The following is a 22,464-nucleotide window of genomic DNA, read 5'->3' as shown; positions in this document are numbered from 1 at the left end:
AAATAAATGTTTCAAATCAGATCTCTCCTATTAACAGGCACCAGTAATAGTCATCTGGATGTCTCTAATTTTCTTGCTAGCATTGGATTCTTCTGGTACACTTACATTGACCTTTATCAGCCCAGTTAAGTCTCATGCAGATGCCACGCATCATGTACCCCCCTGCCACGACTTGCACTAACTTCAGAGTGCGTGGCTGCTCCCTGCATGGGACCCTGTGTACCTGCTGTGCAGATCTTGGTCTGTAGGTTAGAATCCATGGACTAGCTGTACTTGGCACAGGGGTCCATGTAGCAGGACAGCAGCTGTTGCACCAGTCAGCAGCAGAGGAGCAGGTGCCATCTTGCATGGCTATGAACTTCCAGGGATTTGTCCTGGGAGGAACAATCCCTACTCACAGCTTCATGCCCAGTTCATCCCTCTGATCAGCCACAGCTGCCACATCCCTGCCACACACATGCATCTGCCAAGGTCACGACCTCATGCTCTGGACACCACCACCACCACCATGTGACAAGGAATGTGACCCCCACCTCTTGGGGACAAGGCATTAGCAAGAGCTTTGGTAATCAGGAGTTCAGTCCTGCATTTGAAACTCCTACTACAGTCAATGAGGTCCTCTCCAGCCAGGGGACATGGAAGCAGAGGTTCAGCACTCTGTTTATAGGAGTGGATTTGCCTGCAAAAACATCTCTCCATTATGGGGGTGTTTCTTAATTTGCAGATCTACATTCATTCTACATACTCAGGCAGAGCCATAACCTGTGCAAAATGCGCAGACAATTTGGAGCTTGGGTTAATGCATCCATCTAAGTTTATTTCTTTGTAGTGCTAGGATGGCTTTGAACAACATTTGATGTTTGTGAGGATGAATAGTATGATTATGCAAAAGAAAATGCATTGTTAGAGAGCTCCCTCTGGAAAAGAGCCGAGCCATGAATGCTGTCAACAGCATGTGTCAGATAATGCAAAAGCGACAGTTTGACAAAGTTGGACAGTCTGGTGTTAGGGAGGTTGGTGTCCCAGACCTCCAGTCATGTATTGCAAAGCACAGACCTGGTAAAGATTGATTATGATGACTTCAATGGTGTTTAAAACAAACATACAACCTAAAATTGCAAGAGGGACCTTTCTCCTGGCCGATTGTGCCAGAGCAGGTATCCTCTCCCCCAAAAGTGCAGGGTCATGCTGCACATCCCTGAGGAGAACTTTCTGTCCTCCTTCCCATGGAAAGGATCAGCTTATTATTTTAACAAGCCTGTGTGTTTGGTGACCTCCTTGCTGTGAAGCACCTGCTGGCAGCTCCATAGCAGTGCCCAAGCCAGGCTGGTGAGATCAGGCTCCTCACCAACGCTCCCCCCCAGCCTGCATCCTCTGCCAGGCAGCAGATTAGCAGTAGCTTTGCCATGCAATTGTAAATGACTTTTTAATTACATAAAACTGCAGCCATCTTCACATGGCACTCAGCCCTGTCCTTTTATGTGTGTCCTATCAGAGGAGGAGGGTGAAGAGGAAGAGGAGGAGACAGTGGATGGTGAAGATTTGGATGAAGTCCACACAGAGTCATCAGGAGAGGAGGAGGAGGAAGAGGTGGAGGAGGAAGGTGCTGAGAGAGGACCACAGCCACCTCAGCAGGACCCTGAACCACAGAGCACAGCAGGAGACCCCTCTGCTGAACCTGCTCCGGTGCCACTACCCACCACCCTGGCTGGTCAGGTAGGTGCCCCCCATGGCCCCCTGCCCTGCCAGCTATGGCTATGCTGGTCATGTCCTGGCAAGGCAGCAAAATGCACTCCATGACCTGTAGGCACCATATGTCAGGAGCACAGCTAAGGGAGTCGATGCACTGGAGAGCAAAACTGTGTATTGCCCTTGTACCTATATATACAACTGTACCCTGTCCTCTTGAGTTGTGTATATATCACTTGATAGCCAAAAAATTATGCTGCTAGATAAATTGAGATATATATGGGACCCATAAGATATAAATAAAAGAGATTCAGTTTGGGAGTTAAACATGTTATGATGGATGTTGTGCTTGCTGTGATTTAACTCAGACTAATTACTATGAATGAAATGGGTTTTGAAATATTTATACTAAGAGAATTTGGAATTCCCTCTGAATTTAGTGAGCTTTCCACCACCAATTTTTAGATCATACTTCTAATCTGTGAATGGTGTTTTCCTTCTTCTGCTCTGATCATCCTAGGGACATCATCTAGGTGGATGCAGGAATATCATACACCAAACAGGAGAGGAAGCTGCTTCTTACAGCCTAGCAGCAAGCAGATGCAGGGTATGAATAATTTAGGCCAGCACTTTTTCTTAAGGAATGTGGTTAGAATGAGACCATAATTGCCATATATTCTAAAAGACCTATATAGAAAATATGCTTCATGTGCTACTTTAGCTGGCCTTACATATAATTAACTTAGAAAATTCTCCTCTTACGCAATTGAGTCCTTTTAAACACTGAGGTTGCTGAGTGCCTAAAGGCTAATGTGAAGATATTTGGGGAGGCCAGTATGAAAACAAGAGAGTACATAAAGTATTATTGATTGTCGCAAGCTCACCACCTGAAACAAGGGAAAACAAATACTATAGATTCATTCTTGCTTTGATTTAAAAGCATAGGTAAGTTTGTACCAGTTGTGTGGAGATGCTCTTAAATCAGGCTTTATTAATTTAACCAAAGTTTGTCTTTTAGGGTTTGCAGTGACTTAACCAAACTTATCTAAACTGATGTAGTTTTTTATGCAAACAAGAACTAGACATAAGCAATCTGGCCCACTAACATGAAGTCCCTCACTTCTAAGGCTAAAATGGGAGGTGTGCAACATGCTGCTGTAGCAGTTGTAAAATGCCATTAGGAGGTGGTCAGATTGGAGTCAGACATGGCATGTGGGTGTGACAGTGTGGGGGATAGCTGTATTTCAGCTTTTGCCTTCTGGTGTAAGAAAAGCAAAGCCAAAATGCTGTGGTGGTAGCAAGCACCTTGTGGGTGAGCCATGAAAGCCTGACGCAGGCAGAGAGGTGCAGTTCAGGTGGCTGCTCCTCTTCCTGGCAGAGCATCTGTCTGTGTTTGGCTTGTAGCATCGATAGGAATGCTGGTGGGCAAATGTTTCTCTCCAGTGTCTTTGTATTCCCCATATTCTGACTGCTTATATCAACAGACTCATTGGCAAATGCGTTGTTCTTAACCCAAAACCCAACAAGCCATTTGAGGGTACCTACACCTATCGTTCATAGCTGGTATCAGTTCATGAGGGTCTTATGCAGAATTTCTTATGTTTTTAGGATTGAATTCGCTGTTTATCCGAACTAAGAAACCGCTTGCTCACTCCTTTCTTAGTCAGCATTCCCTTCCTAGATAATTCTACCCTCCTATTCCATTTTTTGGCTAACTTAATTTCTTTCCCATATCTGTGTTATCCAAATGATACTTGCTTTTTCTTCACATTTTGATTGTAATCCTTTTGGACCATATATTAGGACAAATCTGCTCCTTGCTGTGAGATATAGCAAACGGTATGCAGAGCAACATGGCTATGGCAGGAAGGTAACGTAGTGCACTCTGCTTGTTCTTCTTTTTATCTGTCCTAATTAAGGATGATGTTGTGACACCAAGTGGTTCTCAACAGACCCCAGAGTCTGACACTCAAGTGCCGGCCACAGCAGAAACCATCGACCCCTTGCTTTACCCTAGCTGGTATAAGGCTCAGTCGCGGCAATCAAGCAATCTGAGCTCAACCCCGGTGAGTGGGTTGGGGAAAGTAGGGCCTCCTGTTTCTCTGGAAACAAGTGCAAAGAAGGCGGAAGCCCCATCAGCGGCAGCAACTGAGGAGAGTGCACTGGGGAGTGGTAAGGAAAGTAATGCCACTGCAGCGACGTCCAAGGTCAGTGCTACCGAAGTCACCGCAGAGGGCTGTGATGCGCAGCAAGGCGGGAACAGCAACTGTTAAGGGAAATGTGACTTAATTTTCCTCTGCATGCTAAAGAATAAGAATAATTTCAGAAATACGGAAACAGCATAAAATTCATTTCAGCAAATCCACTGGATTTAGAAACAGTTTCAATATGTGACAGGCTGACTTTTTGGCTTCAGAGTTAGCATGCCGACGGTTGCTTGTGCTTAACTGCCAGTGCATCTCGCTTGTGCGAGCTGTTGTGCAAGTTGCTCACACACATGCTCAGGAGCTGTTGGAGAGGCTGGCGATGTCTCTGCACATCAGACATTTGCATGCATTAGTTGCAGACAAATCCCGTGCATGACATTGTTCTTATCACCTGTTGAAAGCCTGTGTACATCACATGCCATCCTACCATTGCTGGTTGAGCAGCTATGGCTTGGCTTTGCCTTCTGCAGCTCCGTGACTGTATCTGGAGTGTAGCACTTGCCCGTGTGAACATGAAGTTATGCAAACAGCCAGAGCCTTCTTATGTGTTTGACTGGTTCTTAGTAGGCAATGTGATTTCCTGGGTTCAGAAATGTTGCAGAGAGTTTCCTCCAAGGATTCTTGGGACTTGATTAAAGGACAGTGTGAAGATAATATATCCCAGTCCTGTGATAGAGTACCAGCATCATGATGGGATAACAGACTGAAGTGTTGAGTATGGGAGAGTGTTTTCCTTAAAATTACAATGTTAGAGTTGATATAACGTGAATTTGAATATCCCTTCTTCTGCATATGTGTACAAACTCCACATGGGTCAAAGATCCAAGGAACACAGCTGGGGTTGCTGTGTCTGGAGGATTTGCAGACTACACCAGCTCTTGCTCTAGTGCCTGGCTACCAGCCCATGAGCAGCATTCTCTAAATTAAAACAACCTGATTTACAGGCTAAAGCCGTATGTTTTAACAGAGCAATTACCTGTATGTGTGCGATGAGAGGAGATTATGTATGTGTGTGAGAAAAAGCACAAGTGGTTAGTAAGTATTTCATGACGGTTCCTTTAAAGTTGGAGTTGACCATTTAGCATACATAAGCAGCCCTACCATGATAAACCATCACATGGCGTGGAAAAAGTTCAGGAGAAAGAGTTTGTACAGATATGATAGAAGGGGCACTTACTTTTTAGCTAGAGGCTGTAGTCAGTGACGCTGGAATTTGGTGGTGAAAGGATTCTTGTTGACTTCAGTCTCAACAAAAGTAACATTTGACCCCAAATTTCAGTAGCTATTTTTCAAGTCAGGGTTTGATTTGAGAATATTTGAGTGGAATTTAAAAAAATACTTTAAAATTATCAAATCTGCTATAACCTTGTCTTCTTAAGTATATTCCAAATGAGCTGGCAAAAAGAATAAATTCACAGTGAAATTTATTGCTGCTGTTTCTTCCTATCAGTTCCATTGATGACTGGGCAGCCAAACCTCACTATAGGCAGGTAAAATCTGTATTGGGTTGGTTTCCTGGGAGCGTGCCTGACTGTGCTCTGCTTCCCTGGGTCCTAATCAAAGAAGAAAAACTAGCATTTGATGTGGGCAACTGTGTGAAAGACAGCAGCGGTCTTCTGCTCTCTTCATTGTTGGGTACCAGGAGTAAAACCAGGCACATGGAAAAGATGTCGGTTCCTGTTGGCATGTGAGTTGGAGGGTGCTAGGTTTTAATGTTTTCCCAGATCACAAGCGACACTGACATTTCGGGAGGAGGAGGATGTTGGGAAGAGTAGCATGTGGCTCTGGGGATGCAGGGAGGAAGGATCAGGGGCCGCAGCTGAGTATGGGGTTTCCCCTTAGCTGGAAACAAAGGAAGGGATAGGAAAGCTCAGGAAGCAGAAAGGTGTAGAGTATACTGAAAAACAGAAAAAGCAGAGTGACCAAGCTTGGAAGGGTGATCCTGTGAGATGATGCTATGGTCAGATTTACGGATCTGAGCTGAAATGTGTCTATGTCACAAGCAAAATGACTGCTGTCATGTGGCAGTGATCATTTTTAAGTCTGTGAACATCAATTTTGTTTTTTCCTGCATGTGATTTGACACAACCCATTCTGAAATGCCGTATTTGTTTATTTTTTCTAAAACCCCGGCTGATGTTCTTCACACCACTGTTTTTACTCCCTTCCTCCAATTAAAGAATATTATGGAAAAGTGCTGTGGAAACAGCTTTTTCACTGAACATAGTGATAATGACTAGTTCATGTTATGACAACACTGGTGAAGCACTCTTCTTATTTTCTCACAGGAGTTAGCATTCTGCATATCACTTTTGGCATTTCTTATCATACTACATCGTCTTTGGAATCTGATTCAATACATGATTTGTACTTTCATGGGTAGGAAATATTTCATTTTACCGTTAACTAACAGTTCAAATAGTGTCTCTGGTGATGTTCCTACATGGTTTTAAAGGACTTTTTCCCTTTCTTCCCATCCAAAGACATCATGCTAGTTCACAATTACAATCTGCCTAAAACATCTTTCTCGCACCTTCGAAATGCCACCCTTCAGCTTACCCCTGCATGGTTAAATATTGCATCTCCCTGGTTCAAAATGAAAAGAGACATTTACTCCCTCAGATATATGGGCTTATATTTCAGTTGCTGATCAGATGACCAGCAGGATGGAGAACCTGTGGGTTGACAGTAGATGTGAAGAGTCCCAAGTTTGTTCAGTCCAAGAAATGGGGGAGGAAGATCTGGAGAGTAATGGTTGCCATCAGGAAGAAAAATCCACTGAATAATCCTTCTGCCTGGATTCCCACCATGAGCAAATCACTGGTGGTCCCTCAGGAGGATGGCTTGAGCCCTGCTCTTCGGAGGTCCCCATGGAGAGAATGGAAAGAGTCCCCTCACACGCCAGCCCACATAGCACACCCCACATTCTGGGGACTGCTTTTCAGGTTCTTTTCACACCAAAGGCATCTCCCACATTCCCAGTGAGCATGGAGTACCAAACATGGCCCTGAAATGCATCACCATGCAGCTGGGGGGGGATCCCAACCCTTTAGACACACAAGGTTGTGTGTACATTTTTAAATATCCATGCTTTAAAAGTTTTTTCAGTAGGCAAAGGCTTTTTTTGTGTCACCTTAAGTGACACTAATTAAGAGCTGAAATACCTACAAGATCAAGGATTAAGAACTTTACTACCTGGCAAAATTGTCCCAAATGCAAATACTGTAAATTAAACCTTAATTATTCTATAACATCTCTTCTGGAGTAGCTCCTTTTTGGTAGACACTGTCCATGATTTAATTCTTCCAGATCCAAATTCACACCCGTCTTAGTTAAAATATATGTATATATTCAATTTCCAAAGTTATATGGCTGATCTGCAGAGAATTCTGCATTAACATTGGGGCATTTAATCTTATTTATTGAAGACCAAAGACCGTGATGCAAAACAATTGTAGTTACCTTTGGGTATTTGCTCTAATGACAGAAGAATTCTATTTTGCTCTATTCTTCAACACAAAAATGGGGATTTTCCCCCTACTCACTTTCTGTACTGCATTCTAAGCACTGTCCGTGATATAGTGCATTTATGAAAAATAAAAAATTATTATTCAGCTTTTTTGTGCTAAAACTCCAGCACTATGACTGAAGTCTATCTCTCCATTTAAAAAAGGGAAAGGAAAGAAGCTATCGCCTATGCTTTAGCCACATAAGTTATGCAAAAAGATGCACTGTCTGGTGGTAATTTGAGTTTGAAAATCATTGGACACTGATTCTCAATTAAATTTATGATTCATAGTTTAATTTTAATTTATTTGTGTTTGGTTTTGAAAGTTCGTTGTATTATTACAAGAGGACATGGAGCTTGTTTGTACTCCTGGGAAACATGTGAATAGCATTATGCTCTTTTTTCTTTTTTCTTTTTTCTTTTTTCTTTTCTATTTCTATGAAATAGAAAAATGCAGAAAGATCTCATTTCTACAATTTGAGACCTCTTTCTATGTGGTCTCTAGTGACAGCTTTATGATTTATTTAATCATGAAATAGAAAGGAGGTGAGGGAGAAAGGCATTTTGGTCTGAGACTCTATTTGCATAAAAATTATTTTCTTCTCCATGTGTATTGAGGTGGCCGTTTAGACAGTTTATATGTCTTTATCTTTCTTGTAAGGTATTGGGTCACTGCCTTTTTTTCTTTTTGTGTGATAAGCCCCTGAAAGCCAAATAACAAAATTCCTTGCAATAACTGTAATAATAATTCATAATAATAATATTTCTGCATGACTGTCATCAGCAGTCATGTAGTGACAGTATATACTTTAATTTTTATATAAATAAAAACATAATTTGTTTTCAGGCTATTTTAAGAGAGTGCACTGATAGGGATTTCCTTGTATTTCAGCAGCGAAGAGAGGTCATTTCCACCTAGTAATTCCCCAAATTTACTTCGTTTAAGCACCACTGCACTCTAAGAACTCTAAGAAAGTGTATTGATGTATCAAGAAATATCATTCAGTGTGGGAGGGTGTATCAACAGGGATACGGCAACAGGAGGTGCAGCCCACAGGTGTACTGATTTCTTGGTCTGAGAAGGGATGGAAGGAGATGATTCAGCATGAACAAAATGGATAACTCCACAGCAGAGAGCCTTACCCCGCCTCAGGGAGTGCCTGAGCCAGAAGCATAGTCACCACAGGCTGCTTCTGTGTCTGACAGAGGACAAGAGGCACCTCCAGTAAGAGAGACAGTCTGCCAACTGCTGCTGGTTCACACTTGGCAAGTCTTCACATCTGCCTGCTGAGTGTAAGGTGACATTGCTCTTAATTCAGATGATTCTGTTCAGTTTCTAAAGTTGGGGGGGGGTCTCCTGAAGTGAATCTGAGCCTCTGCGGGTGACAACCAGGAGTGAACGATTAAAACACAGGGAGCGAAAATAGCATTAGCAAGCTGCCTTGCCACCATGAGGTGTAAAGTATTACTGAGGGGTGACGCAGACATTAATAAGCAGCCCTTTCCAGTACATGGGAGAAACAGATCTTGGAGTCCAAACCAAAAACTTAGAGGGCTTAGAGACAGTCTGTGTAATGGGTTACGGAAGGAGGTGAAGCAAGCCTTCACCAAGTACTAAGCTGTCTTCTTGTGTTCGGTCTCAGAAGACAGGCTAGGTGAGCTAGGAAGAAGTTGTGTTTTGTGCATTAGAGTTCAGAAACTCGTTCACCTATTTGGCATTTCAGGACTCAGGCATGTGGTTTTGTGCTTTTTACACCTGAAGGATGTTACCAATGGCATATAGGTGTGGAGCTGTAGGCATATGAGCAAAGTTGTCCGTGTTTTGTAAACGCTCACGTGGCATCTAACTGTTGGACGGATACACCTGAAGGGCCATGTGGCCCTTCACGCTATTGGAAATCTGACTTCTAAATATGCATTAAGTCATCTTTAGTAGTAAGATTAGTCTGCAGGAGTGCTCAACATCTATCACGTTTAACAGTTTAACAGTGCAAATGCTCAATACTCCCAGCTAACAAACTGGTTATGTGAGCCCCTCTGGCTGCCCAGCCGGTTGAATGTGAAAAGCTGGCCTTAAGTTCTGCCCTTTGATTCCCTTGTGCAGACCTCACTCTAGAGAAAGCTAGGCACATCAAGAACAGTAAAACCACTTTCCAGGAATATGTAGCCCTCAGAAATGTCTTCACATGCGGAACCACTCTATCCTTTGGCTTGTAATAGAAGAATCCCAAAAATCAGCAGTGACAGTTATTTTATAATAAAACTTACTGGTGTTGTCACTGGAAGACAGCAGATCCCCAAATACCTTGTATCTGCTCAAATGATTTCAGTCTGGTTAAAATACAGAGGGCAATGGATGCATAAGGAAAAGTTTGTTCAGTTTTTACCCTAATCAGATTTTTGTAGGCAGCATTTCTCATGCAGTGACACCATATACATTTGTGAGAGTTTATTAAAGTCTTGTATTCACCTGGGTCTCTGGTTGTCCAGTTTATTTCACCTAAGATGAAGTACTGGACCCTATATTCTGTTGCTCAAGTTTGCCTTCAGAGAATTGGCTGTCTGTAGACTCCAAAGGACTCAAGCAGATAGATTTAGTTTGAAAGGAAATGCAAGTTAATCATCCACAAACAGTATTCTGATCTAATTTCCCTTTGCTGCCAGTAAGTACAATGCTTTAATTCCATGAGAATATAAAATATAATCAGAACTGAGCTGTTTGGGAGGAGAAATACTAATGGAGTGGCCTATGTTAATCTTGTTTCATTAGTTTTAAAATTTTCTATTACTTGCTTGCAACCTTATGCCATCTGCCAGAATTACCATAGGGACAGTCCTTTCTGTATTCATGTACTGTAGTTCTCTTTGCCCTGCTGCTGAATACTTTAATTTCAGCTGGTGATCCTTCAAATATTTTTCCATGAGACAGTTAAATCACATGTCAGAGAGGTCAGTACTTACCTAAGTTTTAGCCAGTTGGTTGTCAAGTCGATATGCAGACAACACAGACAAAATAAGATCATTTAAAACCAAAATAAGCACAAGATGGATCATGCTGTGCTCACTGCCAATGTATCTCTATTTTTCCCCGGCTCTGTAAAAGCAGGGTCCCACATTTTAGCGCAGCACTGCTCTGGACTGATTTCATGAGCGTGGCGGTGGGACACGAATAGTTTCCTTTCTTTTTTCTGAATTGGAAACTCAGTCTTGCCCATTTGCTGGGTCAAGGAATCTAAGTCCCCACTTCAAGCCAACTGTTTCAAGCAAGGGGATCGCTTGCTTAAGAGAAAGCAGTCTCGCAAGGCTAGATCTTGCAGCAATGATACTAAGCGAGGGTCTCTTTCCTCTCTGGCCCACCCGACACAGCCTTTCCACAGTTTGCCCCCAGAGCAGGATGAGAAATTTATTAGCATCAGCACCAGGCACAGCCCAGGCAGCTCTCTCCTAGGAAGCCAGCTGCTGCTCCAAAAACTCTCTGCTCCCTGCAACAACTGTGTTTAGTGCTAGTGAAGGGTCTGGGAATGCAGAGAGCAAAAGTCAGCTTGTTATTTACCACCCAGGACTTGATATACTTGCACTGTGTCTTTCCTTAGGTAGAAAACTGGATGGGTTTATTTCTGTACAGTTAAAAATTCTGCAAGGTTTGACTGAATGAAAAATGGGTCATCTATCCTCTGAGAAGCCAAGCCTTTTGTAGGAGACCCATGAATCAGCCAGTATACAAGCCCAAATTAAACTCTGAAGCTACTTCCTAAATGTCTCTTAAATTTCACTTAGGGGGGGGAAAAAAAAAAGTGTTCAGCCTGTAGCTGAAACACAAGGCAAACACTAGATGCAAGGAACTCGGTTAACAGTCCAAAAATTCTGCCTTTGCTTCTCTGTAATTTGACTTCATGAGTTGGCAGTCTGTTATAGCAGCTGGGTCTGAGGCCACTCAAGCTGATGTTCAGCTGGCGGCAAATTCTACCTGTAAATTTCTGTTTTGTATCTTGACTTGTGCTTCAGGTGAGACTTTTTTTCCCTCTCAGCTTAGCAAATACATGCAGAGAAAATCAGGGAAGTCTTGATTGTTCCTTTTCTACAACCTCTCTCTCCTTTGCTTCTGAGAATTATCTGGGTGATTCAGAGGCAGCAGTGGCAAGTCGTGAGGGCAATGCATTAAGATCAGCTTTCGGCAACAGTTTCTCATAATTAATATGAGTGGCAAATACTTCACCTGAAGTTTTACCTCAAAGAGTCTGCTCCATGATTTGTCTGGTGAGTCACAGATACCATCTGATTTATGTATATTTCATTTTTTTCAGTCCATTACTAACAAAAGGACTCCACAATGACAACGTGGACAAAATTATTTCTCCTGTTCAAACTAATACAAAGCCAGGCTCACCTAGACTTTGGCTTTCTGCGACAAGCTCATTCAAATACTGAATTCTACTTCTACTTGGCCTCCTCCTCCAAGCATTGCTAGTACTGCTCTTTGTTAAGGCATTCAGAAAGGAAAAGACAGTGTACAAACCCCATATTTCTTCATCATGGATGGACTGTTGCTGTTTCACTTCACATTATGGTAGATTTATGTCACAGCAACACAAGCCATCCGTTTGTGAAATATTGGGTTAGTTGTCATCCTACTGCCTTGAGACAGTTCAGGCTTTCAGAGTAGCCATACGCTCATTTACGGAAAGCAGTGCTTGTAGTCTGAAAGCATTGAAGATGAATCAATATTTAAATACCAACCTATGTGACTGAAAATCCCACTGATAGTAATTAGTAAACTGGACCTGAGAGTCCTTGTGGTTGGATATTGTATTATGCCACTTCCAGGCTTTCCTGACTTGTGAGCAGCTGAGGAGCTGGACTGCAGCACCCTGCAGGATTCAGTGCCCACCTGCCTGGAGTCTGAAATGGAGATAAAGGTTGGGGGGCTGCATATACAGCCAAAATGAAATGGGTAAAAAGGAGAGGCAGTGTTGATTCAGTCTTAGATCCCTGTTCAGGTGATATATATTTCTGGCATCTTTACAATAATCTTCAGGTCACTGAGTAAGAGACCAGTGACTACTTCAGAAAACCTGTTATCCCAGGCTACTGGCCAGCGATGTTCAAATCATGCCACAGATGTTCAGCGTAGATGTCACACCTTTGACTGAGCAGAGAATGAGGATCTCACAATCCCAGAGAATAAGTGAACTGAATTTCTCATTGCTCTTTTTAATTTAGGGAGCATCCTATGAAATCTGAGTCTATCTCAACCACCAAAGGTCGTGATTAAAATACAGACCCAGTCTTTTACAGGACTCCTGGCTCAGTACTTCTGCACACAGAAGAAGTAGCTTTTTTTTCATGATGAAACACTTGCTGTATGACTTACTCTATTAAAAAATGCCTTACTGAGGAAAGGTAGCTGTGATTTTCCCCATCAGTGCTGGTGAGCCTTTTCAACGTCTGGCACCAGACCTATTTTTTAAAGTACATTGATTTTTATATTTATGCACAATTTCATAATTAAATTTTCTAAAAATAAATAGATTTATTTTTTTTAAAAATGGGGCTGGTGTCTGCCCAGGTGCAGGTCAGTTGCAAGCTTGTCTCTGGTGACAGTTGCCCGTGATCTATGCTCTATATTCCATAATAACTTGGTCAATAACCATCTCTGAATCCAAGGCTTCAAGAGCATTTATCACAGCTTCCTTGGACTTCACCTGGGAACAGTGTGAGATGGGCAGAAGGGAGCTTGATTTAATATCTTGCACATCAGCTGGCCAAGTGCTGTAAAGCAAGCCAGCATCACTAATGGGCAAGCAGAGATTACAATGTGAGGTGTGACAGGACAGGTTCTGTCAAGAAAGTCACGGTGCTGCTCACTGAACAATGTGGTGTTGGAGTAGAGTCAAGTCTTGGCTACCAGCTTCAGTTGCTGTGGTTGTAGTAAGGAGAAGATTCAAGCAACTGAAGATGGGGACAAACGAGCACACAAAGGGAAAGGGGCAGGAGCAACAGGTGATGAGGCAAAAAATGTTTTAACTGTGGGCAAGACTTTGTTTTTTCTGTAATGTGGTGGCTTTGAAGAATGGCAACTGGTTGCTTTAGCTGACGTTCCAGCTTTTCTTCTTACATCTCCATCAGTGTGGTTTTGTCTCTCAGAGAAGGTGTGCTGTGTCCACAGCTCACTTATACCACCCCCTGCATACATGCAGACCCAGTCAGTCAGTTACTCGCAATGTAAGCAGTGCTCCAACCTCAAAGCTTGCTGTGTCCACATCACCTCACAGCTATGCTGGCTCCGTTACCTGATCCCGTGAATGGAGCTCCACGGTGAGTCACAATCTGAACTGGTGCTCTGTCTCATTCACTAGATTTACAAAAGCACCATTTGCAGAGGAAGAAAAAGCTTTCATATACAACAGTTCATATTACTCAAAGGAAAGACTACCTGACAGAGACAGACACAATGTTAAACCATTACTAGGTTTGGCTATGTTTCCCTGAAAGCTAATATTTTTTCTCTGACATGGATTAGATGGGTTACTGCCACAGAGGAGTTCTTGGAAAGCCTTCACCTCACATTTAGCTTGATCTGAAGCCACATCTACTTGTCCAATGAAGCAGCAGTAGGAGGAAAAAGGAAGAACTGGTAGCTGTGAGTAGTGGTGGCATTGGTGGCCAGTGCATACCACTCACTCCTACAGCCTCTCAAGATGATCCCTCCTTTGCTAGACAGTTCTTCAGCAGGGCTGGAAGGGCACAAAAATGATAGATGGCTGATGGATCAGGAGGTCCTCAAAAACTTCACTCCAAGAGGATCAGAGAATGATGTGTGGATAGATCCAGGAAAAACTGTTCTGGTGATGCAGCCTGAGCAATCATATGTGTGTAAGACTCTCCTCTTGGGTTTCCCCCATTTTCCTGGACAGTGGCAGGACTAGGTTTTATGCATATCTGTAGGACTAGGTTTAATGCACATCTGTAATTAATCGCTCTCAACAAAAAGTTGTGGGGTTTTTTTACAGTGACGTGCAGCAGTGGGTGAAATATTACACAAGTATGTTATTTCTGGCTATTTTATTCAAGTCATGGAAAAATTAGGTGACATAAACAAGGGAATTGTATTTCCTTTGTCCCGAGTAACAGAAGAAAGCTGCTCTCTCACACCGTTCTGTAAAACTGCTTCTACCACCAGTTCAAGTGTCTGGACCTCCATATCCCATGGGAGATGTGTGGATCCTATACCTAAATAAGCTAGCCAGGCTGTTTTCTTCTGGAATATATTTGGTCTCTTTCAGGTCGTTATATAAGAGACATTGCATTAGACATTATCCACATAATGTTAATTGTAATATAATGAAAATCTATTGAAGGAAGACATTTCCTCCCAATGGGCTTTTCAAATTCATTGCTGACCACTATTAAGAGAGTGACATATCTAGTCCTGTGGCTGATGGAGCTTGTCTGCACATATTATTTTGTCTGCTACCATATGTATTTCTGTGGCAGGTAATCGTAGCAATTATTTTAGAGAATATTTTGTTGTTTCCCACTATTAAAATAGAAAAGATCCATACAAAATAAGCAGCCTCTTAGCTTGAAACAATATTGTTGTGATACATGTGACAGCTGCCAGGTGTTACGCTGAAGGAGCTAGACGGCATAAAAATATGAAAACAAAATGCTTGAGCTAAAGTTTAAACTATTTAAAAATAACCTGTTGTGCTCCCTTTGTTTCCACTGACTGGAAGTGCTGAGTGCCAGAAGTGTAACACTTGACATTTGAGGCAGACAAACATAGCCTACAGATTTTGTGATTGCTTTGCGACCAGCTAGCATTTTTTAATCATGCCTGTTCTTGTCAACACTAGGGGTTGTTTCCAAACAAACCAGCTAAAATATGGGAATTATCTTTAATTTCTCACTCATTTTCTGAAGCAACAGAAACTGTAGAAGCAAGAAGCTTGTATTTTCACTGCTTCTCTCTCTAAGACCCTCATTTTCCGACAAATTCACACTCTCGCTCTCCTACTGGATCAACAGGAGGCAGCAAAGGTATTGGGTAGTTCACATGCCTCTAAGGGTGTAGATCCATTTTTTTCTCTGGCAGCGAAGGTGATTTAGGAGTTTCTTGCCAAATGGCCCTGCTTCTTGTTCCTGCCCCGATCCCAGATGCCACCACTCACATGGCATTTGTGCTGAGTCAGCTGTTTGTTGGGCTGTGTTGAAATCAAATCATTCAAATGGTCCAGGTTTACCTTCCTTCACCTGCAGAAACAACAAACAATTGATGTCATTCCAGTGACATTCCCATTCTTAGCACAGCCCTGCAAACAGCTGCAGCAAAGCAAATGGACAGTGAACCATGGAGGCAGAGCTGGAAGAGGCGAATGAGGAGCCAAGGGGCAAGACCTACTTTGGTTAGCATTGTTGCTCCAGAAGACATTCATATAGGTTGTAATCAACCATCCCACCCCTCTGCATAGTTGTAAGAAATAACCCCCTATAGTAGAGCAAACAGATTTCTAATAAGCCACATGCATTCTTTTCTCGCTCATTTCACTGTAAATCTAGACCTTTCTAATTAATTTGGTCAGAACTGACACCATGACTCCATGAGATGGTAAATATAGTTTTGGAGAACTCAGCAATAGGTCAGAAATAACATACTCATGTGATCCAAAGTGTTCAATTATTACAAAATCACTAGGTAGAATTACATTTTCGTTGTTCAAAAACATTGTTCAAAAAATGTGAAGAGGTCATTTTTGCTTTGCCAGCAAAGGTATTATCTAGTCTCCTGTGGCCGGCATAAAACCAGCAATCATTTTTGTTTTCTGATTAATTACAAAACGTTGTGATCATTTACTTATGCTCAATCCAGATAAAATACACAACTGCGTGATCTACAGCCCTGGAAGAAATGACCATTTCAGTCTTCATTTCTCTTATTTGTCACATCTCCTTGCAAGCTGGTGTGATATAACCTCTGAGACAGACATTATAATAACGGTTTGTCCAGATCCTACCTTATCAGAAGTCATCAAAATAAGCAAAAAATTGCCAAAACAAAAACCAAATTAAAGAAGACTATGAAGACCCTTCACCTTTCCTCCCCACTTCCTAAACGTAAGAGTTACTGATCTTGTAAAAGTAATAGTGCAGTCAAAGTTCTCAATTCCTATCAAGTAGTTTTCTGATATCCCGAAGTATTTGGCTGGAATCTTTCTTGTGTAATTACCTAAAAGCCAGATCTAGTCTAATCCAGCCACCAACAGCATCTCTAGAGTGAGTAGAAAGAAACAGGTACCTCCAGAGGGCAACCCCCCCTACAGACACTTCTTTTAGGATGGGATAAATCACCCTCTGGTTGTGCCTTTCTCTAATCATTCCTATTAGAGGGGATGAATACAATTTGCTTGAGTGGATATCTCATTTCTGGATGACTCAAGTTTGGTAATATGGATCCCAGTCTTTGTACCTAAAGGCTATGGAGATTAGTGGTGGTACAGCAGAAAACAATGTGTAGTCTTCATTGTGTTTCAAATACCTAGAAGGCCTTGACTGCCTATTTTGCCCCAGCATAGACAGGATGACTGACGGGCATTAATAAAGGAAAACGTTATGACAAAGCCATCCCACTCACCCCTTTCCTCCCCTCCACACCCTTGACAAGAACTTTACACAGATTTAAGTAGTGCTTTGGTTAAGGTAGCAAATGTTGAAAGACGCTGAAGACCTGCAACTTTGATACAACTCATCAGGTTAAACTCTGAGATCCTTATACTGTTTATTCATGCAAATTCTGGCCTGCCAGATGCTGAGGAGTGCTGAATGTTGCTCAGTGGGAGTTGTGGTTACTCAGCACCTCCAAAGAATTGGCGTGTGAACCCCAGCCTGGACTTTACTTATGGGAAAAACAAATCCAACCATCAGTCATGCAGGGTGTGCTTCCCTCCCTGCTTCATGAGCTGGCCTGGTGAAAATTCCTGGTGCTTATTGAAGGCATCATCTGATGTCACTCGACACCACAGGGGAAAACATAAATCAAAGTGTAAGTATTCAGCACTCTCTCAGCATTGGCCTAATGTGATTAATGTAATCTGAGATAAACACTTTAGTTATTCTTTATTAGTGTTAGGGACCCAAATCAAGGGTTGGGACTTGTTATTCCAGGTAATGTGAAAAACAAGCCCTACCCATGAGATCTCCAAGACTAAGATAAAGCTTGGGTAGAAGCTTGACAACAGTTACCTAATAGCAATGGATAGACACAATGAAGTGTTGAATCTGAACCGTCTGAAAGGCATGTGGCAAGGGCTGTGCCCTGCTCAGCAGAAAGCTTTTCTCTGGCAGCAGAGTAGGGCTGCGGTAACAGGGAGAGCGAGGTGATCTGGGGTGAGATTGCAAGGGCCTAAAAAGGGTCAGATGCCCAGATCCCATTGACCTGACAACACCCGCTTCTGCTTTCTGCCTTTCAGAATCACCCCTTGGTTCAAAAAAGTTGTTTTCTGTGAAAGTCTACAGCTGAAATCTTTGTCTTAGACAATCACAGCACACTGTATAACTAAGTTGCGTGGGCTGCTGTTTAAAGGGTGGAACAGACTTAACAGCATGGACAGAGTTTCTCCTGACACCTTTTGATGGTCTCTCACCTCACATGAGGATAGCGTACCTCAGTCACTGTATGACTCAGAGAACAAATACAAGTGTCAGGTGTGAAAACACAAGTCTAAATGCCCAGGAATGGCCCTATTGCCAGTTTTGTGCTTGCTTCACTCCTGGCTGGGTGTGATGGCAAATGATTGCTCTTGGAAAGGCACATCGAGGTATTGCAGACTGGCAGCCTGCTGAATCCAGTGAGGTGCGGGAACTAAATGCTTCATCCAGCCAAACCCAGTGGGAATATGTTGGAGCTCCAACATTGTTTTGCTGACACAGGACGATGTCATCACAGCAGAATATGAAGGAGTTAACACATTATGAAATGCAGTTTTGGCAGCGATGCAGACAAAGATTGTTTTGTTTGAAATGCAGTACCAGCAGTGTTGGTTAACAAGGTAATGCAGTCACCTTGCCAGTCTAAGTCATTACGTTGTGGTTTTTTCCTTCCAACGTGTTAGGTCCAAATCCTAAGACACAAGCTGCTTAGGTAGTTCTTCCCTTCCAAGTTAACTTTGGTTTAATGTATATTTCTGGGTAGTGGCTGGTTGGAATAGCAAGGGGAATAGATAAAGGAAGCCTGTCTTGCACAGGAAAAGAAACAGCAAGGTATGAGTATGATTTTAAGTAAAAAAATAAGAATGCAAAAAATTATTTTTTAAACCTCTTGCCAGTCTTATGCAAGGTGAGAAGTGAGGAGGGCTGTCCCATGCCTGCTTACACACACTGCTGAGGGACTGGTGCACAAAATTGCACAACCAATTTCAAAATTACTTTTAGCTAGTCCAGGCACTCCAGTTGTCCTTCCAAAAATGAAGGGCAAAATTTTCAACATCACAGAAGACTAATAAACCACCTACGCTTCTGTGTCTACCGAGATCAAGAGAGTGCAGAAGCCCTTACAACTCAAAAAAGTCTAGCCATGTATTTACTGCTGATACGTGACTTCTGTAATCAGGCTGAATAGTTTGCACTCAGCACTTTCCACGGCTGAGAGGCAGGTCTTCTATAATCGGGACTCAATTAGCTACCTGCCTTTTCAGCTGAAGATCTGGCCCTGTGGGCCAATTCTTTACAATACTTTTGCATAAGCCTGGGAGATGACCCTTCTCACCAGCACTGCTGAAAATGGACTTTTGTGTTCAAGGAGGCATCTGTTTCTCCCAGATTTTTCACCGTGCTTGTGCTCTCATTAAAGTAAATGGTAAAGTTAAGAAGCAAAAGCTATATTCTCCTGCAAGATCCTTGTCCATAAAATCCTTTCTGAGACCTGTATTCTGCAGTGAGTAGCAGTGAGTGCCTTGCTTTGAAAATATGAATCTAAGTCAAAGAACAGTCCACATTTAAAATGTTACAGCCTATTCTCAGATAGTATTTCACTGGAACAAGTAGGGCTGTTCCAGTCTAGAGCAACTGAGGATTTGGGTCTAAAAAAGGAGCTACAAATTCTAATTAGATATAAATAAAGAATTAGGGAGCTACTTTTTTCATACCTCCATGCTGTCTTGTTTGTTGGAGTCACGACACTTAAATAGGTAGTAACTGGAATGAAGCCCAGTAGCCAATTTATGCTTAACATACCATTAGTTCTTACTAACTCCTGTGGTACACTTTAACATTAAGCGCTTACAAAAATGCTTAGGAAAATCATCAACCCCATGCTTCAGTTCCTCACAAGCATCCCTGTGTCATTGTTTGTTTCTGGATATGTGTGTTAGCATCACCGCTTTGGTAACTTTCCATTTTAGGACAATGCTATAAATGATAGAGACATTAAAATTCAGAAGACACCTCTATTGTTTTCCCTCTGTCAAGTAGTACCTTGACATCAAATAATTCTCCTGAGATCTTGCTGAAGTTCCCAAAGTAAGGTGAAATCCTGCACAGAGAAGGCTGGGAGTATGACTATTTTGATTTTAAGATTGTACAATAATGTATGTGGCATATCTAGGAACATAGACGGGAAAAAATAATCCCGTATATTGCAAGTTAAATTGTGGTTTTAGTGATGAAGACACGAGGCATCCCTCAACTACCAAACTGCACATTTTTATATATTTTATCTTTTATAGGATTTCTGATACTAACACAAAGCCAGTCTTCATTCTCTGGCAAAGGGATCTGAAAACACTGGAGCTAGTAAAATATTTCTACGTATTATACTGGTCTGTTAAATATTCAGCTAATTTTAAAATAGTAATAATTCCTGTAATTAGCAGCTACAGCATATCATGTCCAGATTCCTTTTTTTACAGTAAGTATAGGATATCTGTGGAAACAAAAGCAGAGTTTAGCCTGGGATATAAGCAGAAGCTTTATCTCTGTATTATTTATTTCCTGTTCCTGGGCTGAGTGAAATTGAAGTGAAATAAATATCAAAAGACTTTAAAGAAAAAAAAACAAAAAACACCACCACCAAACATCCAAGGCAGATTTCATGACAGCAGAACAAGTATCATTTTGAGTGGCAATGCACTGACAATAACTTTTGGCATTGGTCTGCATCAATCTGGAGGCCCAGCTACACAAGCCAAGCTGGCTCAGGATTGCTTCTAAACAGGCAGTTATCACCTTCAGTGCAATAATATTCCAGAGGTCCAAATCAGGACTAAGCCCTTTGCACAGATGCAACACGCTCACCTGACATGCTCCTTCCTCTGCCCTTGTCCATGGCAAAAGTCCCTCCAACTTCTCTGGCGTTAGAAGTCTGGCTGGCCTCCCCAAATTGCCATGCTCCCTGCCTTTTCCCCTCTTTCCCACTTCATTCTGGTTTTCTGCGTGTTGTGAAATCTTAAGGATTTTAATGCAGTTCATCTTTTCCTCTTCCATTTGTCAACCTTTCCTTCCTTTACAGACTGGTTCTGAACCAACCCCTCAAGGACGAGTGGAGGAAACTCTTGTGAGCAACGAGAGGGGTGACGAGCCGGCTCGTCATGTCTTCTCCTTCTCCTGGTTGAACTCACTGAATGAATGATGACTCACTCTGGCTGGCTTCTGGCATGCTTCTCCTGGGAGGGACCATGAGCGCAGGCAGCCTGGCTGCATTCAACAAAGAAACTGGCCTGGAAAGGGACATCCAAGCAGGCTTTGTTCCCAGGAACTCAGCTGACCTCCACATCGTACCCAGCCCTTGAGACGACAGTCCTGAGAGGGGTGGGAGCATGAGGACAAATTACTATACTGTTTTGTAGTCAGAGTGTTTTCCAATAATTTCTTGTTTCCAAGGGGAAAATAGCATCACTACAGCTGTAGGCTGAGCACTGCTAGTGTTTTGTTACTTTTTGGCACGTCCTTGTGTAGGTGTAAATGCTTCACCAATGTTGTTAGCTAAAATGCTGGTATGATATTCACTAGTAGCATCCTTTGCCAAAACAGCATTTCTCCTCAGTACCCTCCTGCGTCACCGCTTATCCATGCTGGTGACTTCAGTGACACTATCGCACCCTTGGCAGCCCCAAGTCAGGGCTGTGTCTAAGCAACTCCCTGCAGTCCCTTGTAGTCCCCATAGCACCAGTGCCTCCTTAGCTGCAGAGGATGAACACAGGAGGGGAGAGGGAAGCTGCCATTTCTTCCTTTGCGCTTGCCCTTCCTCCTAAGCCACAACAGATGACACTCACATAAACAGATTATTTGTAGGGAAGGTGCCCAACAGCAGGGGTGAGGAAGATGCACACGCTGGAAGCACTGACCGTGTGGGGCAGATGCTGGAGTGCTGCTCACGTCTGTCCAGCTGTAATCTGTGTCTATTGTCTTCTCAGTCACCCACATGTGTAGGAAAAAGGGCATGTTCTTGCATGAAAGCAGAACGCGGTGGGATGGTATTCATTCAAGGTTTAATTTGAAGGCCCCGTGGTGCACTGCAGAAAAGGCAAATGCTGAATGTCCTGTTCTGTGTTCATGCAGATGTTGAGCCATCTAATGAAATCAAATTTATGTCTTAAAAGAAGCTCCACAAGTTGTACCGCAGATGACACTCTGCAAGTTGTGTCACTGGGGACAGGGTGTCAGCACTCAGTAGTGTTTAAGAGAGCTTGGCAGGTCACTGGGAGTGCTCGGTGCCATAGGGGACCAGGTGTCAAGCTCTGCACTAGGGTTAAGTGTGGATCTTTCCGAGATCTGAGCCAGAGGCCCTGACCACACCATTTTGGCAGCGGGCTGTGCCGGGCCGTGGGGCTGTGCTGCACCCCAGCAGGACCTGTGAGCTGGCCGTGCAGAAGCAGCGCAGCACCTGGTTAGCAGGCTGCGAGGGGTCAGCCCCACTCCTGACCACCCCTCACTACAGGGCTGTCACCCCCCGCCTCACCCGTATCCGTTTCCCCTGGAAAATGCTCCCGCCGGCGCAGTTCTGGAGGGCTGCACGGGCGAGCTCGGCGCGAAGCTTTCAGGCTCGCACAGGCCAGAGCGAGTGCTCCT

At 42.9% G+C, this 22,464-nt stretch overlaps 1 protein-coding gene across 4 annotated transcripts in view; it reads left to right on the top strand.

Annotated features, from left to right (window-relative positions):
• The window catches only part of TRIM55 (tripartite motif containing 55), a 38,513-nt gene extending 17,116 nt beyond the window's left edge, over nucleotides 1–21,397 (top strand). Inside the window, exons 8-11 of one of the 4 annotated variants that reach the window (XM_080380442.1) lie at nucleotides 1,496–1,716; nucleotides 3,609–3,896; nucleotides 6,185–6,275; nucleotides 20,906–21,043. In XM_080380442.1, the coding sequence (XP_080236568.1) occupies nucleotides 1,496–1,716; nucleotides 3,609–3,896; nucleotides 6,185–6,275; nucleotides 20,906–20,916 (611 nt within the window). In that variant the 3' untranslated portion in view covers nucleotides 20,917–21,043. Of the gene's footprint in view, nucleotides 1–1,495; nucleotides 1,717–3,608; nucleotides 3,897–6,184; nucleotides 16,680–20,905 lie in introns of those variants that run through there. The other 3 variants (XM_080380441.1, XM_080380440.1, XM_080380443.1) reach the window with 3 other exon arrangements.
• The last annotated feature ends 1,067 nt before the right edge of the window (nucleotides 21,398–22,464 follow it).

This window comes from Falco punctatus (genome assembly GCF_963210335.1).
Source record: "Falco punctatus genome assembly, chromosome: 3".
In the NCBI taxonomy this organism is placed as follows: domain Eukaryota; kingdom Metazoa; phylum Chordata; class Aves; order Falconiformes; family Falconidae; genus Falco; species Falco punctatus.
The sequence above is the reverse complement of the archived record's forward strand: the minus strand, read 5'-3'. Positions and strand labels throughout refer to the sequence as shown.